General features: G+C 46.0%; 1 protein-coding gene across 2 annotated transcripts in view; it reads left to right on the forward strand.

Annotated features, from left to right (window-relative positions):
• Window positions 1–25189, forward strand: part of LOC118399604 (inactive phospholipase C-like protein 2) — a 45056-nt gene that overhangs the window by 13759 nt on the left and 6108 nt on the right. The window contains exons 2-10 of one of the 2 annotated variants that reach the window (XM_052472560.1): window positions 3774–3878; window positions 4104–4253; window positions 4595–4755; window positions 5061–5856; window positions 9222–10433; window positions 10694–10943; window positions 11240–11526; window positions 14239–14442; window positions 19122–19197. In XM_052472560.1, the coding sequence (XP_052328520.1) occupies window positions 3774–3878; window positions 4104–4253; window positions 4595–4755; window positions 5061–5856; window positions 9222–10433; window positions 10694–10943; window positions 11240–11526; window positions 14239–14442; window positions 19122–19197 (3241 nt within the window). The remainder of the gene's footprint in view (window positions 1–3773; window positions 3879–4103; window positions 4254–4594; window positions 4756–5060; window positions 5857–9221; window positions 10434–10693; window positions 10944–11239; window positions 11527–14238; window positions 14443–19121; window positions 19198–25189) is intronic. The other variant, XM_052472561.1, reaches the window with a different exon arrangement.

A 25189-nucleotide genomic window follows, 5' to 3' on the forward strand; every position in this document is an offset into this window, starting at 1 on the left:
ACTTTCGACCAGGGCCCATAGGGTACAGCACTATATAGGGAGTAGGGTGCCATTTGGTACCAATAACATTAATCTGACTTTTAAGCTATACATAGAATAGACACAGGTCTTTGAACTGCGAGAGAAACAAGTCTTTAAATGCATTTGGATGGTATTTCCTGTATGTCCAGTGATTTCACTTGGGTGTGAATGGCTGTGGAGAAACCCTACTGGTACTGTGGTCCTTCTGTATCTCAGTTGGTAGAGCATGGCGCTTGTAACGCCAGGGTAGTGGGTTCGATTCCCGGGACCACCCATACGTAGAATGTATGCACACATGACTGTAAGTCGCTTTGGATAAAAGCGTCAGCTAAATGGCATATATTATTATTATTATATTACTGTAGATTTAGTGCCACATTGATTTTCTTTGACAGCAGTGCAGCTCTGTATCTAGCACAGTTGTCTGTCTGTGTGCGCAACCAGTGTTTCTGCCATGATATTCTCATAGAAACAGCAGAAAGGCAAGGGATACTCATTCTTTCTCTTCCAGGAACAAGAAAAGAGAGGGAATAGAGAAGAGGGAACCATGGGTTGATAAAGGAGATTAGATGATCAGACATAATTGATCCCTGTTGGGAGAACATCTGTTTGAGGTGGAGTCACATGAAGGAGCAGGGACTTAAACACCACCACCGTTCTCTCTCTTTCTGGTTGTTCATGCAGTGGTTACAATGTGTCGCTGATCAAACATTCTCATAGTGTCCACATGGGAAATCTAGTTTTGGTACAGGGATAGACAACTATACATTTTTTGGGGGGTATTTTACCCCATTTTTCTCCCCAATTTCAACATTGTCTTACTCGCCCCATAACGGGCTTGGGAGGCGAAGGTCGAGTCATGCGTCCTCTGAAACATGACCCGCCAAACCTCGCTTCTCAACACCCACCCGCTTAACCCAGAAGCCAGCTGCACCAATGTGTCAGAGGAAACACTCTCCTAACCCGGACGACACTGGGCCAATTCTCCCCTTCTCACCTCTGTGACCACACTCAAGTATACATAACAGGAATTTCCACATTCTCTCTTTCTCTCTTTCCCCTCTCTCCCACTCTTTCTTCCTCTCTCGCTCAATCTCTTTCACCCCTCTCTCTCTTTCCCTCTCTCTCTTTCTCTTTCTTTCTCTCCCTCTTTCTACGGAACAGTCCTACAGTTTACAGTGAACAGTCAAAGGGGCTTTTCATTTGCTCATGCCTGACTATCCAACTAACCTTTGACCCTGATCAGTTGATGATGCAGGCAACCTTAACGAAATGACATGGTCATTTAGCACACAGTTTCATCTAGAGCTTCTGAACAAGGTTGACGCAGATGCAGAAGGAGATGCAGAAGACAGAAGGAGATGCAGAAGACAGAAGGAGATGCAGAAGACAGAAGGGGATGCAGAAGGCAGAAGGAGATGCAGAAGACAGAAGGAGATGCAGAAGACAGAAGGGGATGCAGAAGGCAGAAGGAGATGCAGAAGACAGAAGGAGATGCAGAAGGCAGAAGACAGAAGGAGATGCAGAAGGCAGAAGGAGGTGCAGAAGGCAGAAGGAGATGCAGAAGACAGAAGGTGATGCAGAAGGAGATGCAGAAGGAGATGCAGAAGGCAGAAGGAGATGCAGAAGGCAGAAGGAGGTGCAGAAGGCAGAAGGAGATGCAGAAGGCAGAAGGAGATGCAGAAGACAGAAGGAGATGCAGAAGACAGGAGGAGATGCAGAAGGCAGAAGGAGGTGCAGAAGGCAGAAGGAGATGCAGAAGACAGAAGGAGATGCAGAAGACAGGAGGAGATGCAGAAGGCAGAAGGAGGTGCAGAAGGCAGAAGGAGATGCAGAAGGCAGAAGGAGATGCAGAAGACAGAAGGAGATGCAGAAGACAGAAGGAGATGCAGAAGACAGGAGGAGATGCAGAAGGCAGAAGGAGGTGCAGAAGGCAGAAGGAGATGCAGAAGACAGAAGGTGATGCAGAAGGAGATGCAGAAGGCAGAAGGAGGTGCAGAAGGCAGAAGGAGATGCAGAAGGCAGAAGGAGATGCAGAAGACAGAAGGAGATGCAGAAGACAGAAGGAGATGCAGAAGGCAGAAGGAGATGCAGAAGGAGATGCAGAAGGCAGAAGGAGATGCATAAGGCAGAAGGAGATGCAGAAGGCAGAAGGAGATGCAGAAGGCAGAAGGAGATGCAGAAGACAGAAGGAGATGCAGAAGGCAGAAGGAGATGCAGAAGGAGATGCAGAAGGCAGAAGGAGATGCAGAAGACAGAAGGAGATGCAGAAGGCAGAAGGAGATGCAGAAGGCAGAAGGAGATGCAGAAGGAGATGCAGAAGGAGATGCAGAAGGCAGAAGGAGATGCATAAGGCAGAAGGAGATGCAGAAGACAGAAGGAGGTGCAGAAGACAAATCCAATGTATTTATAAAGCCCTTCTTACATCAGCTGATATCTCAAAGTGCTGTACAGAAACCCAGCCTAAAACCCCAAACAGCAAGCAATGCAGGTGTAGAAACACGGTGATGAGGAGATGCAGAAGACAGAAGGGTCTTCTGAAGAAGGCTGTGCCTTTACAACTGCTAAGGTCCTACATCTATTTGTTTTGTCAATTTCTCTATGGGTTTTTGTGTGGGTTTATATTGAATTTATTCTGAATAATAAAAATATATATAAAAAGGTTGACCCCTTTTTCTCCCCAATTGGTAGTTACAGTCTTGTCCCACTGCTGCAACTGCCTCTCCCGAGTCCGTAGGTCAAAGGTCAAGAGCCATGCCTCCTCTGAAACACGACCAGGCCAAGCCACACAACTTCTTGACACACTGCTCACTTAACCCGGAAGCCAGCCGCACCAATGTGTCAGAGGAAACAGTGCAGCTGGCGACCGAAGTCAGCTTGAAGTTGGCCGTCCTGCCACAAGGAGCTGCTAGAGCACGAAGGGACAAGGAAATTCCAGTCTGCCAAACCCTCCCCTAACGACGCTGGGCCAATTGGGTCACAGCTGGCTGTAACACAGCCTGGGATCGAACCCGGGTCTGTAGTGATGCTTCAAGCACTGCAGTGCCTTAGACCGCTGCGCCACTCGGGAAGCCCAATTTTTTTTTAGGTTGAAATCTGTTCTTGTGTATTGACTAGGCTGAATGATAAGGTCGCCAGTCGTCATTGGCCGCGTCAGGGCACCTTTCAATGTGTGTTAACGTGATTGGATTACAGGACGCAACAGTGTTCCCTCTGTCTTTCCTGATGCTCCATCATTCTGTCAGACTCCATCATTGATGCTGCTACTGATTCTCTTTGACAGTTTTTTTCTAGAGCTAGATATATCTGTAATTAAATAAACCCACCCCACCACCCCCAAACAATGTTGTCATCCTTCCCTTTAATCTATCTCTCTCTCTCTTTCTCTCTCAAGCTGCTCTTTTGAGTGGTTGATTGTGTGGAAGAGTGATTTAGAACTCAGACGATTTGGAGGCCAAAGTCACTAAGGACAATCGGATTTAGAATTCTCAAAGCCCATCAGTGTTTGATTAATGGGTTAAGGGTGAAGGGCAAAGGCACTCTGACACATGATATCAGAAGAAACAACTACAGAGTGTAATGAACCTGTTCTGGTTGGAGTGTAGATTCATCTGTATTAATATCTTTCTCCCTTTCCCTCTGCTCCACTCTCTCTCCACTTTCCCAATTTCCTCCTATCGCTTCCCCTCTCATCCTCTTCCCCTCTGTCTCCCTCCATCCCTCCCTTTGAACCTCCCTCTGTCTCTCTGTAGGATGGTTCTCGTGCTGGTCGTGAGAGGAAGAAGACGGTCTCCTTCAGCAGCAGTCTCTCTGAGAGGAAGATCAGCAGCGCTGCAGACTGCATCAGTGCTATGGTGGTGAACATCACCTATTACACACACTAGTTATAAACTAGTTATACAGTTCTGTAGTGGCAGTGTCTGTTGGTTTCAGTTATTCATTAGTGCACACCGTTGAAAAACGTTTCGCAACGGAAAACGAAAACAGGCGTGTTTCATTGACCAGGTAGTCTATTTTGTCCTGTTTGCTTCCCAGTGAATAGGATCAATGTCTGTGCATAATTGACGTGCTGTTTGTCTCAGGTGAGGGGTACTGAGCTGCGGAAAGTGCGCTCCAACTCACGAGTCTACCAACGCTACTACCTGCTGGAGTCAAGTCTGCAGGCCCTGCGATGGGAGCCCTCCAAGAAGGAGTCAGATAAGGCCCGCATCGCTGTCTCCTCCATCAGAGAGGTAGGTACACACCCAGGAGGAGAACAAAGTGGAGACAGGGATGCTATGAATCATAATAGAGTTAACTCCTGATAAATGCAATGGCTGGGGAATGCCATGAGTGAGTTCATGCACTGAACCAGAACTACTTTAATTGGATGATCTGCAATACATTTAAATGGAGTTTGCTCTCGTCAGGAGTTGACTATTCTTCAGCACTGTCTTGGAGCCAAATAGAACAATCAGTCAGTGAAGGAACTCGGTGAAGCAATAGGAACAGTTGACTCCTTGTATACTGTTCCTATTGTTTCACCGAGTTCCTTCACTGACTTTTGATTGGATCCTTCTTTGTGTCATTCCAGGTCCGCACCGGCCGCAACACAGAGACATTTAGGACCAACGGCATCTATGACCAGATCTCTGAGGACTGTGCCTTCTCGATCATCTACGGAGAGACCTATGAAGCTCTGGACCTGGTAGCTAACTCTGCAGAGGTTGCCAACGTTTGGGTAACTGGCCTGAGGTAGGATACATGTCATCAATGTCTTGCTGGGTTGCCAGATCTTGATGTAGAATACATGTCGACAAAGTATTTCCGGGTTGCCAGATCTGGTTGTGCTGTAGTTTAGCCAACTCTCCATGGCCCAGTGATGTCATACCGTAACAATCTGAAGATCCACTGGCACGGAAATGGAAGTCCCAGTGAGACAATGAAGTGAATGAAAACAATTGGAAGAGTTGGCTCATCTCCCATATTATTTCCTACCCTAGTATCTTTAAATTATGACGACATCTCGTATCTTGTAATCCTTCTCTGTCTCATCCTAGGTATCTGATTCTGTATGGGAAGCGTGCCATGGATATGATAGCCAGCAGTGAGGACAGCCTTCGTCTCATCTGGCTAGCAGAGATGTTCTCCTCTAAGGTTGTTTCAAATGGACTCGGTGGAAGAGAGGAGGAGGGGATCAGTTTGCGGTCGGCGGTAGGACTGATCAAGAGTGTTAACCCTGGAGTGAGGAGTGGGAAAGTAGAACGCAGGTTTAAGGAGCTCCATCGAATCAAAGAGAGGACGAGGGGGGCTCGGACAACTGGAGTTGGAACTGATGTTGGGGCTGTGGCTCTACCTGAAGCAATGGTTGGGACTTCAGTTGTAGCTGGAGCTGGGACTGGTTCTGGGGATGGAATTGAGATGGTCGGTATAGGAGATGTGACTGGGACTAGAACTGAGGTGGTGGGTAAAGGAGATGTGACTGGGACTAGAACTGAGGTGGTCGGTATTGGAGATGGGGCTGGGACTAGAACTGAGGTGGTCGGTACAGGAGATGTGACTGGGACTAGAACTGAGGTGATCGGTAAAGGAGATGTGACTGGGACTAGAACTGAGGTGGTCGGTATAGGAGATGTGACTGGGACTAGAACTGAGGTGGTGGCTAAAGGTAACACAGACAACAGAAGAGGAGAAATAGAGGACAGGGTCACCAAGGAGGAGTTCATTGAGGTATTTCACGAACTTTGCACCCGACCGGAGATCTACTTCCTCCTTGTGCAGTTCTCTAGCAACAAGGAGTTCCTGGATACCAAGGATCTGATGAAGTTCCTGGAGGCTGAGCAGGGCGTGGCTCAGGTAAGGATTGGGAAGAGGAATATTTTACCAGAAGAACTGTTCTTGTGTTTTCTCTCTCCCTGTTTCTCCTCTCTTTTCCTTCTCTTTTGTCCTTCTTAGCTCTGTCTAGCTCACACGTGTCAAACTCATTCCACGGATGGCCGAGTGTCTGCGGGTTTTCCCTTCACCCTTGCACTTAATTGATGACTTAAGGTAACTGATTAATAAGTAACTCCCCTCACCTGGTAATTGAAAGTTAAAAAACAAACACCTGCAGTCACTCGGCCCACTGTGGAATGAGTTTGACACCCCTGGTCTAGCTGATAAGAAATAAAGTGTCCCTGCAATTAGGGCTGTGGCGGTCAATTTTGTCAGCCGGTGATTGTCATGCAAATAACTGCCGATCTCACGGTAATTGACCAACAATTAACATGAACACGTTTAGCATCTCCTGGCTTCAACGCACAGCCTACAAGCAAGCCACTGATGCAGACCTTTGGCACATCTACATTTAAAAAAGTCAAAACCATGTAATATAGCCTAAACCTTCACAATGAATTAATTATTTATTTTCGACAGGTCTAAAGAAACATGATATGAAGAAAATGAAGCCTATTTCAGAATAACAGAATAGCATATTCTGAGGCTATGCCATATGGCTGTGGGCTACACTAGTTCATTTAGCAGACAAGATTTGCTTAGAATTCTGTGGCATTATTTTATAGTATGAATAATACAATTGAACATACAGTAGCTGAATAAAATAGAAAGGATATTTTCTGAGGGAGTTCGCACTATTCTGTGTTCAGCAGTTAACAAAGACACATGTCCTCCCATATGCTTAATTTAGAGTTATTTATGCGCACTGTGCCTATTCAATATTTCTCATGGTTGCGTCTGTATGTTTTTGGACAATCATTTCGTCCTCCAGTTTAGATGGACGTCATACTATATTTGTGTCTTCCCTTCTCTCCGGCCTATTTTATGGACAACAGCGTTTTTATTGATTGTTTGTCAGTGTCAGCAGAGTTGACTAGCCTTAAATTTGAAACATAATATGTCTCCAGTCATATAAAGTGCAGTATAGTTGCTTGAAATATGTTTACAAAAGGCCACATTTTTCCTATGCAAATAAAGAAGAAACGTATCTGTTATAGCCTGGGCCTACTAGCAGCACAAGAAAGCTAGGATCCTCTTTTAAATAGTGGCCAGTCAAAACTGTATTCACACATGATTGTCTAATGACTGAGTTTATAAGAACAAATCTTTTACTAGGCTCTGTAGGCTACGTGCTCTCTAAGCGTGTTCCATGGTGCTAGGCCTAGGCTACATTTGGAGTTAGCCACTTTAGTTGTGATACAAACCTTATCAAAACATATAGACCTATGGGCTAGGTTACGTGATGTGTGTGACTACGATGTGAAAAAGTCTGGGATAAAAAGAATGCGCTGCTTCTTGCCTTACTGCACATGCTGGACATCATTCAGTGATAATACATCATTCACAAATTCTAATATTGTCAGCCATCAGACTATTCTTAATTTAATCTTGTCTTGACATATATTACATAATATATGTGTGAAATTAGTTTTGATTTAGAAAAAATACGTATCATTTTTGCACTTAAATAGATAATGGAGGACGCTTTTCCCGTTGTTAATTTTCATGCCAGCTAGGTAGGCTATACTCATGTTGTAAAGCGAAGCAATGTTCTTAATATTAGTAAAGTTGAGAAATAAATATAGTAGTCCTAGATTATAGAAATCTGATGGGATCCTCCTCTTTTTAATAGAGGCCATCAAAACTCTACAATTGCATAGCCCGTAGAAATGTTGCGCAATTAGTAATTAGTAATTATAGGAACAATAGAGCTCTGAATACCAGGCCATTAGAGACTGGCAATTAGCAAGTTTGGTATGCTTCTAATAACCATCAGCAGCATCAGAGCACAGTTTTGGAGATGCCTAGTTACTGTGACTAAACGGTCATGTAGAATTTGACTGCAGTCATGACTCGTGACCACCGGTATGGCGGTAAAATGGTCACCATAACAGCCATAACTCCAATGGACAGTTGTTGTGTCAGGTTTTACCGAATAGAACTACAGTACTAGTCAAAAGTTTGGACGAAACCTACTCATTCAAGGGTTTTTCTTTATTTTTACTATTTTCTACATTGTAGAATAATAGTGAGGACATCAAAACTATGAAATAACACATATGGAATCATGTAAAAACCAAAAAAGTGTTAAACAAATCAAAGCATATTTGAGATTCTTCAAAGTAGCCACCATTTCCCTTGATGACAACTTTGCAGACTCTTGGAATTCTCTCAAGCAGCTTCACCTGGAATGCTTTTCCAATAGTTTTGAAGGAGTTCCCACATATGCTGAGCACTTGTTGACTGCTTTTCCTTCACTCTGCGGTCCAACTCATCCCAAACTATCTCAATTGGTTTGAAGATGGGGGATTGTGGAGACCAGGTCATCTCATGCAGCACTCCTCTCACTCTCCTTCTTGGTAAAATAGCCCTTACACAGCCTGGTGGTGTGTTGGGTCATTGTCCTGTTGAAAAACAAATGATAGTCCCACTAAGCGCAAACCAGATGGGATGGCGAATCGCTGCAGAATGCTGTGGTAGCCATGCTGGTTAAGTGTGCCTTGAATTATAAATGAATGTCACCAGCAAAGCACCATCACACCTCCTCCCCCATGCGTCACGGTGGGAACCACACATGCAGAGATCATCTGTTCTGTCTCACAAAGACACGGTGGTTGGAACCAAAAATCTCAAATTTGGATTGCAAGTTCTTGAAATGTTCTGTATTGATTGACCTTCATGTCTTAAAGTAATGATGGACTGCCATTTCTCTTTGCTTATTTGAGCTGTTCTTGCCATAATATGGACTTGGTCTTTTACCAAATAGAGCTATCTTCTGTATACAGCACAGATTCCCCCCTCCCCTAGAGGGGGAAATCACCCCTACCATGTCACAACACAACTGATTGGCTCAAATGCATTAACCAAAGAAATTCCACAAATTAACAAGGCACAACTGTTAATTGAAATGCATTCCAGGTGACTACCTAATGAATCTGGTTGAGAGAATGCCAAGAGTGTGGAAAGCTGTCATCAAGTCAAAGGGTGGCTACTTTGAAGAATCTCAAATATAAAATACATTTTGATTTGTTTAACAAATTTTTGGTTACTACATGATTCCATGTGTTATTTCATAGTTTTGATGTCTTCACTATTATTCTACAATGTAGAAAATAGTAAAAAAATAACGAAATAATCTGTAATTAGTAGGTGTGTCCAAACTTTTGACTGGTACTGTATGTCACTTCAAGAGAATCTCTCTGTTCTGCTCTCACCTCCCTGTCTAGGTGACTGAAGACACCAGTCTGGAGCTCATCCAATCCCACGAGCCGTCGGAGGAGGGCCGTCGCCAGGGCTGCCTCTCATTGGACGGTTTCACCAGCTATCTTATGTCCCTGGAGTGCCACTTGTTTGACCCGGAGCACAGCCAGATGTGCCAGGACATGAGCCAACCCTTATCTCACTACTACATCAACTCGTCCCACAACACCTACCTCATCGAGGACCAGTTCAGGGGGCCCTCTGACATCACCGGCTACATCCGGGCTTTAAAGATGGGCTGCAGGTGTGTGGAGGTGGACGTGTGGGACGGCCCTGATGACGAACCCGTGGTTTATACTGGTTACACCCTTACCTCGCCTGTCCTGTTCCGCTGTGTCCTGGACGTGATTGGGTGCTTTTCATTCACAGCGTCAGAGTGTCCTCTAATCCTGTGCTTGGAGAACCACTGCTCCCCCTGCCAGCAGAGAGTCATGCTCCAGCACCTGAGGAGGATACTAGGGGAGAGGTTGTACACGGGGCCCCTCGGGGAAGGGGAGGGGTACCTGCCCTCGCCCCATGCCCTGAGGGGCAAGATCCTGCTGAAGGGGCAGAAGTTGAAGGAGGGGTGTGGTGAGACGGAGGGGGATGTGACTGATGAAGACGAGGGGGCGGAGATGTGCCAGAGGATGAAGGCTGGTAACAGTGAAGGAGGAGGGGAGGGGAGACAGAAAGGTGGTGGGGGGGGTGTTACTAGTAGCGTGAAAACCCTGACCCCTCCTACCACCCCTAAACGGTTCCAGCTCCTTAAGGAGCTCTCGGACTTGGTGACTCTGTGCAAGTCAGTACGTTTCACAGACTTCCAGAAGTCTTTCTCAACCCAGAAACCCTGGGAGTTCTGCTCGTTCAACGAGACCCTAGCGGTGCGCTGCGCCAGCGAGCGCCCGGGAGACTTTGTCAACTACAACAAGCGCTTCCTGTCGCGGGTCTACCCCAGCGCCATGCGCATCGACTCCAGCAACATGAACCCACAGGACCTGTGGAAGTGTGGTTGCCAGATTGTGGCTATGAACTACCAGACACCCGGGTTGATGATGGACCTTAACATCGCCTGGTTCCGCCAGAACGGGAATTGTGGGTATGTGCTGCGACCCACCATCATGCGACAGGAGGTTTCATATTTCAGCGCCAATACAAGAGAATCTGTGCCGGGTGTGTCCCCTCAGCTGCTCCATGTTAAGGTGAGTGGCTAGCAAATTATCACCACTGCTGTCTGTCTATGTCTATCAGTTTAATAGAGGCTCCTACACACTGCCTGGCTGGTTGACTCCTTCATGGTTGAATGGTATTGTTTGTAATTTAGTACACTTCTCTTGCACCTGAATTAAAATAAGATGTGGGAACATTTCATTCAAACAAACAAATGAACAATCAAACAGACAAACAAACTAACACACAAATTGACACTCAAAACAATCAACAAACCAATCCATCCATGCAGGTGATCAGTGGTCAGAACTTGCCCCGTCCGTGTGGTTCTGGAGCTAAAGGAGATGTGGTGGACCCATATGTCTACGTGGAGATCCATGGTATCCCTGCCGACTGTGCCGAGCGCCGCACCCGCACGGTGGTGGAGAACGGAGACAACCCCATCTTCGACGAAAGCTTTGAGTTCCAGATCAACCTGCCCGAGCTGGCCATGGTGCGCTTCGTGGTGCTTGATGATGAATTCATAGGGGACGAGTTCATAGGTTAGTACTGGAACAAGGGCAAAGGTCAGCAGGTCAGTAGTAGCGGGAGGGCGAAGGTCAGCTCTGCACGGACTGCTAGTCCGGTGACCAGTCTGCATTGGGTTGAACTAGTGATACTACAACAACTTTTCAGCCATGTGAAGGTCATCGCTAGTTCACTGGGGAAGTATCACTAGCTAAGATAAAGAATACTTGGTAGCAGTTAAAGAGTGAGTGAACATTCACTATCTTCTCATGGTCATTTCATTGTCTAACACCACTGTACATCAATTTGAATCTCCCCTGTTTTACCACAGGTCAGTATACCATTCCCCTGGAGTGCTTACAGCCAGGCTACCGGCACGTACCATTACAGTCTCTGATGGGGGAGGACCTCCCGTACGCCCGGCTGTTCGTCCATGTGGCTCTCACCAACCGGAGAGGAGGGGGCAAGTCCCACAAGCGGGGGCTGTCTGTGCGAAAGGCGAGGCGAGGGAGGGAGTACGCTGCACTCAGGGACCTGGGGGTCAAAGCCTTGGATGATGTTTTCAAAATGGCGGCTCCGTCATTGAAGGAAGCCACAGACATGCGGGAGAACATGCAGGTGAGGAGGAGAGGAGGACAGTCATTTATCATATAGACAGTCACCATTTTCAGATTGAAGGACAGAAATACCTGTATACCTGTATTTACAACGGATGATGTCCAACTCAGGATAGCCAAGTCAACTTCAGGTATATATCCCAACCCCTTGAGGGTCCAATCTCAGTTATCACTAAATTATGACTCAGCTAAAGATGGCTGACATGGTCATTCCTCCAGAGACATCAACAGCTGCAGACTGAATGGAGGAAAACAACACAGAACCAGTGAGATAATATTTACTGTGTCTAAACTGGCAATTTAGCCTGATCTATGAAGCTCTGCTTTAGACAGATTATGGTAAGGTTATGGAAAGGTTATGGTAAGGTTATGGTACCTGTAACTGTTACCATTAGTCTGGCTGTCTAAGTGATATGGAGTTGCTCTAATCTGTTTAGGCTGGAGATGACTGGGATTCATGCCAGACTATGATGTCGTAGACTAATGCAAACAGATAGTGAAGACACACACACAATTGCATGTACGCACATAGCTACGTATGGACATAAGTGCATGCACACGCACACACACACACACACACACACACACACACACACACACACACACACACACACACACACACACACACCTAAACAGAAGTAAACAAGCATCATGACATCATGAAGAGATTAGAACAGCTTCTCTATCAATGTCAGTTGTTAAATAAAACTTTTAGATTTAGATTTTAGAGGTTGAATGACCATAATAATCATTAATTTAATTAGTGTGGTAGTGACACATTCGATTTGTGGTTGTCTCTTTAATTATGTACTCATAAAGCTTCTATAATTCAATCAGATGTTCTCTCAGTGATGGTATCCCAGGAAACCATGTGACAGTTTGTTCCATGAATAAACCCTCAGCAACTCTAATCACTCAGTAGGGGATTACAGTATGTAATCCCACTGCATCACCAATACAGGGAAAGTGTGTGTGTGTGTGTGTGTGTGTGTGTGTGTGTGTGTGTGTGTGTGTGTGTGTGTGTGTGTGTGTGTGTGTGTGTGTGTGTGTGTGTGTGTGTGTGTGTGTGTGTTTATACATGGTGCCTTCAGAAATGATTCAGACCCCTTCACTTTTTACACATTTTGTTACATTACAGCCTTATTCTAAAATGGATTAAATATGATTATTTTATCAGCAATCTACACACGATACACCATTATGACAATGCAAAAACAGAAAGTTTAGCCAATGTATGAAAAATAAAAAACTATTTTTTATTTACATAAGTATTCAGACCCTTTGTTATGACACTCGAAATTGAGCTCAGATGCATCCTGTTTCCATTGATCATCCTTGAGATGTTTCTACAACTTGATTGAAGTCCACTTGTGGTAAATTCAATTAATTGGACATAATTTGGAAATGCACACACCTGTCTATATAATGCCCCACAGTTGACAGCACATGTCAGAGCAAAAACCAAACCATGAGGTCGAAGGAATTGTTCGTAGATGTTCGAGAAAGGATTGTGTCAGGGCACAGATCTGGGGAAGGGTACCAATAAATGTCTGCAGCATTGAAGGTCACCAAGAACACTGTGACCTCCATCATTCTTAAATGGAAGAAGTTTGGAACCACCAAGACTCTTCCAAGAGCTGGCCACCCAGCCAAACTGAGATGGGCCTTGGTCAGGGAGGTGACCAAGAACCTTATGGTCAATCTGATAGAGCTCTAGACTTCTTCTGAGGAGATGGGAGAACCTTCCAGAAGGACAACCATCTCTGCAGCACTTTATGGTAGAGTGCCCAGACAGAAGCCACTCCTCAGTGCAAGACATATGACAGCCCACTTGGACTTTGCCACAAGGCACCTAAAGGCTCTCCAACCACGAGAAACAAGGTTTTCTGGTCTGATGAAACCAAGATTGAAGTCTTTACCCTGAACGCCAAGCGTCACGTCTGGAGGAAACCTGGCACCTTCCCTACAGTGAAGCATGGTGGAGGCAGCATCATGCTGTGGGAATGTTTTTCAGAGGCAGGGACTGGGAGATTAGTCAGGATTGAGACAAAGATGAACGGAGCAAAGTACAGAGAGATCCTTGATGAAAACCTGCTCCAGAGCGCTCAGGACCTCAGACTGGGGCAAAGGTTCATCTTCCAACAGGACATCGACCCTAAGCACACACCCAAGACAACGCAGGAGTAGCTTCGGGACAAGTCTCAAAGTATTTTAGTGGCCCAGCCAGAGCCCGGACTTGAATCCAATCGAACATCTCTGGAAAGACCTGAATATAGCTGTGCAGCAACACTCCCCATCCAACCTGACAGAGCTTGAGAGGATCTGCAGAGAAGAATGGGAGAAACTCCCCAAATATAGGTGTGCGATGCTTGTAGCAGCATACCCAATAAGACTCGAGGCTGAAATTGTTGCCAAAGGTGCTTCAACAAAGTACTGAGTATGAATACTTATTTAAGAGTGATATTTAAATTTTTTATTTTTAATAAATTGGCAAATTTAAATTATTAACAGTGTTTGTTTTTTTCATTATGGGATATTGTGTGTAGATTGATGCGGGGGGGAAACTATTTGAATCCATTTTAGAATAATGTTGTAACGTAACAAAATGTGGAAAATGTCAAGGGGTCTTAATACTTTTCGTAGGCACTGTACATATGCGTGTTGCCTTAACAACCCCCCCGCCCCGCATCGCTTTCTCTCTCTGTCCCTGTAGAACTCGGTGGCAGTTTTCAGGGATCTGTGTGGGGTGTCAGCGGTGGCTAACCTCATGCAGTGTGTGTTGGCTCTGGGGGCCCGTGTTTCTGGCGCTGACGGGGCCCCCCTGCTGCTGTTTGAGCTGAAGGAGCAGTACCCCTCCATGGAGTCTCAGGGGCCCCTGCCGGACGTCCTACGCAGGGTGGTGTCCACTTATGAAATGGTGAGAAATAATTAATTAATCAATCAATCCTTCACATTAGATTTTTGTAGGGCTTTGGGTGATGAATACAAATTAAATGATGTTGATTGTTTCTTTCTGATTCTTTGATGTTTTTAACTACTCTTTCTCTATGGCCCTCTCCTCTATCTCTCTTCCCTCTCTCTCTCTCGCTCTCGCTCTCCCTTCCCCCGCTCTCTCGCTCTCCCTTCCCCGCTCTCTCGCTCTCCCTCACTCTCTCTTTCTTTCTCCATCGCTCTCTCTCTTCCCCTCTCTCTTTCCCTTCCCTCGCTCCCCCTTCCCCCACTCTCTCGCTCGCTCACTCTCCCTTCCCCCTCCCTCTCTCGCTCTCACTCTCCCTTCCCCCTCCCTCTCTCTATTTCCCTTCCCCCTCCATCTCCCTGCCTCCCTCTCTGTCTCTCTCTTTCTCCCATACCTCGAAGTAGTGTAATTGATAATGGATGCTTGGCCCGTCAGATAGCTTTTTAAAAAATTGAACCATCCACTGGGCAGATAGCTGTGCTTTTAATTGAACAATCCACTGGTCAGATTATGTCTGGGGTCATCTGTCTACAGATATAGGATCTTCATTTGAGCCAGTTTAATACAGCAGGAAAACAATCCTGCAGCAAAAGGAAATGTGAATTATTATGTGGATAAAATTAATGGACATTTTTGTAGCCATTTTTCATAAAGGGAAAATCATGTCAGAAATTTCAAAGGGAAAATTACACACTTCAGAAGCATTTAAAACCTAAAATACACTACAAGTTTTACATTTCCGGTATAGCGGGAATGTTCTCCTGCAACAGGGTGATCAAATTAAGATCCGACACCTGTAGGTCATTATGTAAGTAGTTTTGTTATGTAAGATGTCTGATATCTGATGAAAATATGTCTCTGTTCTGTTCCCTCTGGTTTATAGAGGTATCTTTATAGCTTTCACCTTTAGCTGTGTCCCAGAGTAAAGCCAGAGAGATTTTAAATTGATTTATGATTGACTAAAAAGTGCTTACTTTCGCAAACTCCCCCGAACGAGTTGAAGTAGACTGTCGTGTGTGTGTGTGTGTAATTTCCCATGACACACAATCACTTACACTTGCTTTAGTGGAACAGCCAGGAAAGGGTTCACAGGAGATAACTATGCCTCTTTTCATTTTGAATAATTATTAAATCTCAAAATGGAAAAATGTAACATTTTCATTTTGCAATGTTAAACAACTGCAGAGCTTTCCAGGTGAGAAATGTGTGCTTGTGCGAGTGCGTGTCTGTGCGAGTGCGTGTCTGTGCGCGTGCGCGTCTGTGCGCGTGCGCGTCTGTGTGCGTGCGCGTTTGTGTGTGTGTGCGGGCATGCATTATTTACTATCCTTTTGCGTTTAAAAGTCCTCACAAGGATAGTAAAACAAGGAACATTTCACAAGTGCAGTTTTAGGCTTAAGGGTTAAATTTAGGATCAGGGTTCAAATTAGTGTTAGGTTAGAATAAGGGTAAGGGTTAAGGTTAGGTTTGGGGTTAAGGTCAGGGTTAGGGTTAGGTGGTTACTGGTCAGGGTTAGGGTTAGGTGGTTACTGGTCTAGCGTTAAGGGTTAGGTGGTTACTGGTCAGGGTTAGGGTTACGTGGCTACTGGTCAGGGTTAGGGTTAGGTGGTTACTGGTCTAGCGTTAAGGGTTAGGTGGTTACTGGTCAGGGTTAGGGTTAGGTGGTTACTGGTCAGGGTTAGGGTTAGGTGGTTACTGGTCTAGCGTTAAGGGTTAGGTGGTTACTGGTCAGGGTTAGGGTTAGGTGGTTACTGGTCAGGGTTAGGGTTAGGTGGTTACTGGTCTAGCGTTAAGGGTTAGGTGGTTACTTGTCAGGGTTAGGGTTGGGTGGTTACTGGTCAGGGTTAGGGTTAGGTGGTTACTGGTCTAGCGTTAAGGGTTAGGTGGTTACTGGTCAGGGTTAGGGTTAGGTGGTTACTGGTCAGGGTTGGGGTTAGGTGGTTACTGGTCTAGCGTTAAGGGTTAGGTGCTTACTGGTCTAGCGTTAAGGGTTAGGTGGTTACTGGTCAGGGTTAGGGTTAGGTGGTTACTGGTCAGGGTTAGGGTTAGGTGGTTACTGGTCTAGCGTTAAGGGTTAGGTGGTTACTGGTCTAGCGTTAAGGGTTAGGTGGTTACTGGTCAGGGTTAGGGTTAGGTGGTTACTGGTCAGGGTTAGGGTTAGGTGGTTACTGGTCAGGGTTAGGGTTAGGTGGTTACTGGTCTATCGTTAAGGGTTAGGTGGTTACTGGTCAGGGTTAGGGTTAGGTGGTTACTGGTCAGGGTTAGGGTTAGGTGGTTACTGGTCAGGGTTAGGGTTAGGTGGTTACTGGTCTAGCGTTAAGGGTTAGGTGGTTACTGGTCAGGGTTAGGGTTAGGTGGTTACTGGTCAGGGTTAGGGTTAGGTGGTTACTGGTCTAGCGTTAAGGGTTAGGTGGTTACTGGTCTAGCGTTAAGGGTTAGGTGGTTACTGGTCTAGCGTTAAGGGTTAGGTGGTTACTGGTCTAGCGTTAAGGGTTAGGTGGTTACTGGTCTGGCGTTAAGGGTTAGGTGGTTACTGGTCTAGCGTTAAGGGTTAGGTGGTTACTGGTCTAGCGTTAACGGTTAGGTGGTTACTGGTCTAGCGTTAAGGGTTAGGTGGTTACTGGTCTAGCGTTAAGGGTTAGGGAAAGAGGAATTTGAACGGGAATAATTATTTTGGTCCCACTTAGATAGTATAGTGTGTGTGTGTGTGTGTCTGTGTGTATGTGTGCGTGTGTCTGTGTGTATGTGTGTATGTGTGTGTGTGTCTGTGTGTATGTGTGCGTGTGTCTGTGTGTATGTGTGCGTGTGTCTGTGTGTATGTGTGCGTGCGTGCTTTGAGAATGCATCCTCATCCCTGATGGATCAGAGTGAGAAACGCTCACCCTGGCCCTGAATATTATTAGCATAAATGTGAATCTCATTCCGCTAAGTGGCTCTCACACATTGACTTGGATGCCTGCCTGGGGGAGAAATAGATGCCTGCCTGGGGGAGAAATAGATGCCTGCCTGGGGGAGAAATAAATGCCTGCCTGGGGGAGAAATAAATGCCTGCCTGGGGGAGAAATAAATGCCTGCCTGGGGGAGAAATAAATGCCTGCCTGGGGGAGAAATAAATGCCTGCCTGGGGGAGAAATAAATGCCTGCCTGGGGGAGAAATAGATGCCTGCCTGGGGGAGAAATAAATGCCTGCCTGGGGGAGAAATAAATGCCTGCCTGGGGGAGAAATAAATGCCTGCCTGGGGGAGAAATAAATGCCTGCCTGGGGGAGAAATAAATGCCTGCCTGGGGGAGAAATAGATGCCTGCCTGGGGAGAAATAGATGCCTGCCTGGGGGAGAAATAAATGCCTGCCTGGGGGAGAAATAAATGCCTGCCTGGGGGAGAAATAAATGCCTGCCTGGGGGAGAAATAGATGCCTGCCTGGGGGAGAAATAGATGCCTGCCTGGGGGAGAAATAGATGCCTGCCTGGGGAGAAATAGATGCCTGCCTGGGGGAGAAATAGATGCCTGCCTGGGGGAGAAATAGATGGGAGGAAGCAGTGTGTGTCTGTGTGGTGGACAGACCCTTAGGAGCAGCAGTGTGTGTCTGTGTGGTGGACAGACCCTTAGGAGCAGCAGTGTGTGTCTGTGTGGTGGACAGACCCTTAGGAGCAGCAGTGTGTGTCTGTGTGGTAGACAGACCCTTAGGAGCAGCAGTGTGTGTCTGTGTGGTGGACAGACCCTTAGGAGCAGCAGTGTGTGTCTGTGTGGTAGACAGACCCTTAGGAGCAGCAGTGTGTGTCTGTGTGGTGGACAGACCCTTAGGAGCAGCAGTGTGTGTCTGTGTGGTAGACAGACCCTTAGGAGCAGCAGTGTGTGTCAGACCCTTAGGAGCAGCAGTGTGTGTCTGTGTGGTAGACAGACCCTTAGGAGCAGCAGTGTGTGTCTGTGTGGTGGACAGACCCTTAGACCCTTAGACAGACCCTTAGGAGCAGCAGTGTGTCTGTGTGGTAGACAGACCCTTAGTGTGTCTGTGTGGGAGCAGCAGTGTGTGTCTGTGTGGTAGACAGACCCTTAGGAGCAGCAGTGTGTCTGTGTGGTGACAGACAGACCCTTAGGAGCAGCAGTGTGTGTCTGTGTGGTAGACAGACCCTTAGGAGCAGCAGTGTGTGTCTGTGTGTCTGTGTGGTAGACAGACCCTTAGGAGCAGCAGTGTGTGTCTGTGTGGTGGACAGAGTGTGTGTCTGTGTGGTAGACAGACCCTTAGGAGCAGCAGTGTGTGTCTGTGTGGTGGACAGACCCTTAGGAGCAGCAGTGTGTGTCTGTGTGGTGGACAGACCCTTAGGAGCAGCAGTGTGTGTCTGTGTGGTAGACAGACCCTTAGGAGCAGCAGTGTGTGTCTGTGTGGTGGACAGACCCTTAGGAGCAGCAGTGTGTGTCTGTGTGGTGGACAGACCCTTAGGAGAAGCAGTGTTTATCCTCATTTTTCGAACACCAGACTCACAAAGTGGTGTCATGTCCCAGAAGGAATTGCACTAAGTGTTTAGTTCATCAGGCTTTTGGTCTTAATCTCTCTGGGGTTATTCATGAAATGTAACGATTAACTGATACATATGTTTTGTGTGTCTCTAAGTAATGAACTGATCTTGTGTACTCTGTCTACAGATGATCCAGGCGAGCAGAGCGGTGATCGAGCTGTCAGACGGAGTCTACGACAGGATCCTACAGATACAGACAACAGGTGAGAGAGAAGGAAAGAGAGGGGAGAGAGAATATACTGTACATAGAGAGAAAGAAGGAACATTGTGTTGGCTAGTTAGGTGGGTAGAGAGCAGGCAGGATGTTCTTCTTCAGTCAACAGCCCAGTAGCTGTGAGAAAGCCTTGCCTACAGGCCCTGCCAACAGACTCTCCCGCTGAGACATCGTCAACAACACCCTGAAGCCTGTAGTCTCCTGAGACTTCCATGGTTATGTCCCAAATGGTACCGTCCCAAATGGCACCCTATTTCCTATATAGTGCACTACTTTTGACCAGAACCCTATGGGCCATTTGGGACCTACATCATCTCGCTACCTCTCCAATCACAGGAGCTATTTTCATCCTGGCTCTGAGGCAGATCTGTCAATATGTTACTATTAGATGAGTTTGTTTATTGACTGAGCTCTGGATTTGTGTGGGCGATCTGTAGTTTGTGTTGGCATAAGCTCTGGGTACAGGTCAAGATGGCCTTAGGCACAAATCTAGAATCACTGTATCCTCCCCAAATCCTATCCTTAACCAATAGAGGTGGAAATGCAAAACATACCTTAGATCAGTCTCTAGGGGTAACTAGGCGGAGCAAGGTTTGTTTACCCCACAGCGACTCTGGTTGCTGGGCATCATGGGTAGGCTGACAGAACTTGGCAAGACAGTCATCGCCATGGTGATAAACAGTGAGCATTCCGTGGTTGCCAGGAGAAGGTGATTGATTCGCAGATGAAAAGGTAGTCTGTGAGGAGAGGATGTTAGTTTGAGATGCGTGGGAAGGCTGGATAGAAAGGCTCAATAACTATATATAGTTATTTGGCCGGGATAAGCAGACTTTGACCGGGATTCAATGCAAGACACGGTAAAATGCAGTGCACTATAACATACTTTTTAAAGGTCATTTACGCTTGAACCAACATGTGCAGGATTTACCATGACTGTGATCTCTGCAAATGTTGGGGAAAATAACTTTAAAAGGCTCATTGTTGGCTGTATAGGCCTAATGAGCAGACCTCATAGAGCTCTGGTTAAAGATAGTATACTATATAGGAAACAGGCTACCATTTGTAACACAGACTTTTTAATAAACCTTCTTAAAGACAGTTATGATAATTGTGCTGCAGGGTTTTTGTGAGACCCTAGGAGTCAGAGGAGAGCTGAGGAGAGGGGATGAGAGGTCAGCATATACATTGTGGTGCAGGGTTTTTGTGAGTCCCCAGGAGTCGGAGGGGAAGAAGAGTTCTGACCCGTGCTGATCTCTCTCTGTTCTGTCGGTTCCGCTCGGCTACACAGGGAAATAGAACGTTTCTCACATGCACACACAACGGAATGCCCTGGCACTCAAGCCAAGCGTCGCCTAGCAACTGAACTGGCAGGCAGGCAGGCAACGTGGTGCGTGTAAGTGTGCGTGTTTGTTTGTGTGTGAAGGGAAGGGTGGATTTAGTCAGTGTATATGAGATGATGTGTAATTGTGTATAAGTGAGTGTTGCAGTTAGTGGGTTGTTTTCAGGTGTATGTTAGACAGAGAGAGAGAGAGAAAAAAGGGGGAGGGAGGAAGGGAGGGAGGGAGGGAGGGAAAGACTGAGGGAGGGAAAGGTTGAGGGAAAGGCTGAGAGAGAGCATTAAACAGTAATATCTACTGAGTTGCATTCAGGTCTGCGTTGCGTTGTGTTGGTTGTGTGGTGTTGCTCAGGATGCTGTGTTTAAAAGTTCCCTCACATTATCGCTCCTAGCAGTGTGTGACCGGTGTTAACCCACTTCCTTGTCTCCATGGAGATGGTGATAAAGTGTGACAGTGTCCTGGGGCGGACAGAGAAAGCCAGGCAGAATTTACACACTGCACCACACGCTCAATCTGACCAGAGGGACGTGAGGATGAGGAGTTTGCCCTCTCTCTCTCTCTAATTCAGGCCAGGATTAAACCAAAGGCACATTGTCAACAAGCTCATTCCACTGTGGACAATGCACATTGTAAAGAAAATATTTCCAATGTTTGCGGAGATTCACTGCAAACATTGAGGATGTTGGCTCAACCATAAATTACCTTTAAAAGTCGAAAGCAATGCGCAGTCCCCACTCCCGGTCTCAACCTCTTTATTCTTGTATTCAGATATCTCTCTAACTTTCTCTCCAAGTGCGTGGGTAAAATCTCTGGGAAAGCCAAGGCCCCCAAACAAACATGTTACAACCTATGTGTTGTGATAATTGTGTTGTTTGCTCTATAACCTGTTAGTTCATATGCCTTGACTCTGTAATATACAGGGTTAAGGCCAAGAAAATAAGAAGACACAGTGGCAGAATAAATTCAGCTACACCTTTGTTTCGTCACAAAACCGGAGAGCAACATCTATCCAGTGAAGTCCACAAACATACAGTGCATTCGGAAAGTATTCAGACCCCTTCCCCTTTTCCACATTTTTTTACATTACAGCCTTATTCTAAAATGGATGTATTTTTTTTCCTCCCTCATCAATCTACACACGATGCCCCATAATGAGAAAGCGAAAACAGGTTTTTAGACATTTTTGCTAATTTATTAAAAGTAAAAGACTGAAAAACCTTATTTACATAAGTAGTCAGACCTTTCGCTATGAGACTTGAAATTGAGCTCAGGTGCATCCTGTTTCCATTGATCACCGTTGAGATGTTTATACATCTTGATTGGAGTCCACCTGTGGTAAATTCAATTGATTGGACATGATTTGGAAAGGCACACACCTGCCTATATAAGGTCCCACAGTGCACGTCAGAGCAAAAACCAAGCCATAAGGTTGAAGGAATTGTCTGTAGAGCTCCGAGACAGGATTGTGTCGAGGCACAGATCTGGAGAAGGGTACCAAAACATGTCTGCAGCATTGAAGGTCCTTAAGAACACTGTGGCCTCCATCATTCTTAAATGGAAGAATTTTAGAACCACCAAGACTCTTCCTAGAGCTGGCTGCCTGGCCAAACTGAGCGATCGGGGGAGAATGGCCTTGGTCAGGGAGCTGACCAAGAACCTGATGATCACGTTGACAGAGCTCCAGAGTTCCTCTGTGGTGATGAGAGAACCTTCCAGAAGGACAACCATCTCTGTAGCACTCCACCAATCAGGCCTTTATGGTAGAGTGGCCAGACGGAAGCCACTCCTCAGTGTAAGGCACATGACAGCCCGCTTGGAGTTTGCCAAAAGGCACTTAAAGGACTCTCAGACCATGAGAAATAAAATGTTCTGGTCTGATGAAACCAAGGTTGAACTATTTGGCCTGAATGCCAAGCTTCACGTCTGGAGGAAACCTGGCACCATCCCTACAGTGAAGCATGGTGGTGGCAGAATCATGCTGTGGGGATGTTTTTCAGCGGCAGGGACTGTGAGACTAGTCAGGATCGAGGGAAAGATGAATGGAGCAAATTACAGAGACTTCCTTGATGAAAACCTGCTCCAGAGCACTCAGGACCTCAGACTAGGACGAAGGTTCACCTTCCAATAGGACAACGACCCTAAGCACACCGCCAAGACAATGCAGGAGTGGCTTCGGGACAAGTCTCTGAATGTTTTTGAGCCCGGACTTGAATCCGATTGAACATCTCTGGAGCGACGCTCCCCATCCAACCTGACGGAGCTTGAGAGGGTCTGCTGAAAAGAATGTGAGAAACTCCCCAAATAAATTGTATTTCCCACATGCGCCAAATACAACAGTTACAGTGAAATGCTTACTTACAAACCCTTAACCAACAATGCATTTCAAGAAATACAGTTAAGAAAATATTTACTAAATAACATAAAGTAAAAAATAAAATAAAAAAAGTAACACAATAAAATTCTATAACAATAACGAGGCTATGTATAGGGGGTACCGGTACCGAGTCAGTGTGCGGGGGTACAGGATAGTCGAGGTCATTTGTACATTTAGGTAGGGGTAAAGTCACTATGCATAGATAATAAACAGCAAGTAGCAGCTGTGTAAAAACAAAGGAGGGGGTCAATGTAAATAGTCCGGGTGGCCATTTGATCAAATCAAATCAAATCAAATTTATTTATATAGCCCTTCGTACATCAGCTGATATCTCAAAGTGCTGTACAGAAACCCAGCCTAAAACCCCAAACAGCAAACAATGCAGGTGTAAAAGCACGGTGGCTAGGAAAAACTCCCTAGAAATAACTCCCTTGATTAATTGTTCAGCATTCTTATAGCTTGGGTGTAGAAGCCGTTAAAGAGCCTTTTGGACCTAGACTTGGCACTCCGGTACCGCTTGCCATGCGGTAGCAGAGAGAACAGTTTATGACTTGGGTAACTGGAGTCTGACCATTTTTTGGGCCTTCCTCTGACACCGCCTGGTATATAAACTCAGCAAAAAAAAGAAACGTCTATTTTTCAGGACCCTGTCTTTCAAAGATAATTCGTAAAAATCCAAATAATTTCACAGATCTTCATTGTAAAGGGTTTAAACACTGTTTCCCATGCTTGTTCAATGAACCATACAATTAATGAACATGCACCTGTGGAACGGTCGTTAAGACACTAACCGCTTACAGACAGTAGGCAATTAAGGTCACAGTTATGAAAACATAGGACACTAAAGAGTCCTTTCTATTGACTCTGAAAAACACCAAAAGATGCCCAGTGTTCCTGCTCATCTGCATGAACGTGCCTTAGGCATGTTGCAAGGAGGCTTGAGGACTGCAGATGTGGCCAGGGAAATAAATTGCAATGTCTGTACTGTGAGACTCCAAAGACAGCGCTACAGGGAGACAGGACGGACAGCTGATCGTCCTCGCAGTGGCAGTGACCGTGTAACAACACCTGCACAGGATCAGTACATCTGAACATCACACCTGCGGGACAGGTACAGGATGGCAACAACAACTGCCAGAGTTACACCAGAAACGCACAATCCCTCCATCAGTGCTCAGACTGTCCGCAATAGGCTGAGAGAGGCTGGACTGAGGGCTTGCAGGCCTGTTGTAAGGCACGACCTCACCAGACATCACCGTCAACAACATCGCCTATGGGCACAAACCCACCGTCGCTGGACCAGACAGGACTGGCAAAAACATGTTGGATCGGAGGGTGAGGGCTAGGGCCATTCTCCCCAGAACCCCCCCCCCCCCTTTGTTCAGGGACACATTATTTGACTTCTGTTAGTCATTTGTCTGTGGAAGTTGTTCAGTTTATGTCTGTTGAATCTTGTTTGTTTGCATGCCCTGCCATGAGCGTCAGAGCCGGTGCAGTAGGATTCAATCTTCATCCTGTATTGATTGACGCTTTCCCTGTTTGATGGTTCATTTTAGGGCGAAGCAGGATTTCTTATAAGCATCCTGATTAAGTTTCCCGCTCCTTGAAAGCGTCAGCTAGCTCGGTGCGGATGTTGCCTATATTACAGTATAATCTCCCTTTGGTAGGATAGTCTCGACCGTAGATCATTGAGTTTGTTTTCCAGTGATTGCACCGATGGTAATGGCGATTTACTCACTCGCCTATGAATCCTAACAATGCACCCCGATCTTCTCCTTTGGTATCTCTTCCTTTTCTTCACGCTAATGAAGGGGAGTTGGGCCTGTTCTCCGGAAAGCAGTATATCCTTCGCGTCAGACTCATTAAAGAAAAATCTTTCTCCAGTTCGAAGTGAGTAATCAATGTTCTGATGTCCAGAAACTATTTTCGGTCATACGAGATGGTAGCAGCAACTTCATGTACAAAATAATTGAAAAAACTACCAAAATAGCACAATTGGTTAGGAGCCCGTAAAACGGCAGCCATCCCCTCTGGCGCCATCATTCATAAAATACAGGTGTGCCAAGCTTATAGCGTCATACCCAAGAAGACTCGAGACTGTAATCGCTGCCAAAGGTGCTTCAACAATGTACTGAGTAAAGGGTCTGAATACTTATGTAAATTTATTTTTGCAAAGATGTCAAAAACTGTTTTTGCTTTGTCATTATAGAGTACTGGGTGTAAATTGATGAGGGGAAAAAACAATTGACTTTTTTTTAGGACAAGGCTGT

The sequence above is a fragment of the Oncorhynchus keta genome, chromosome 20 (assembly GCF_023373465.1).
Source record: "Oncorhynchus keta strain PuntledgeMale-10-30-2019 chromosome 20, Oket_V2, whole genome shotgun sequence".
NCBI lineage: Eukaryota > Metazoa > Chordata > Actinopteri > Salmoniformes > Salmonidae > Oncorhynchus > Oncorhynchus keta.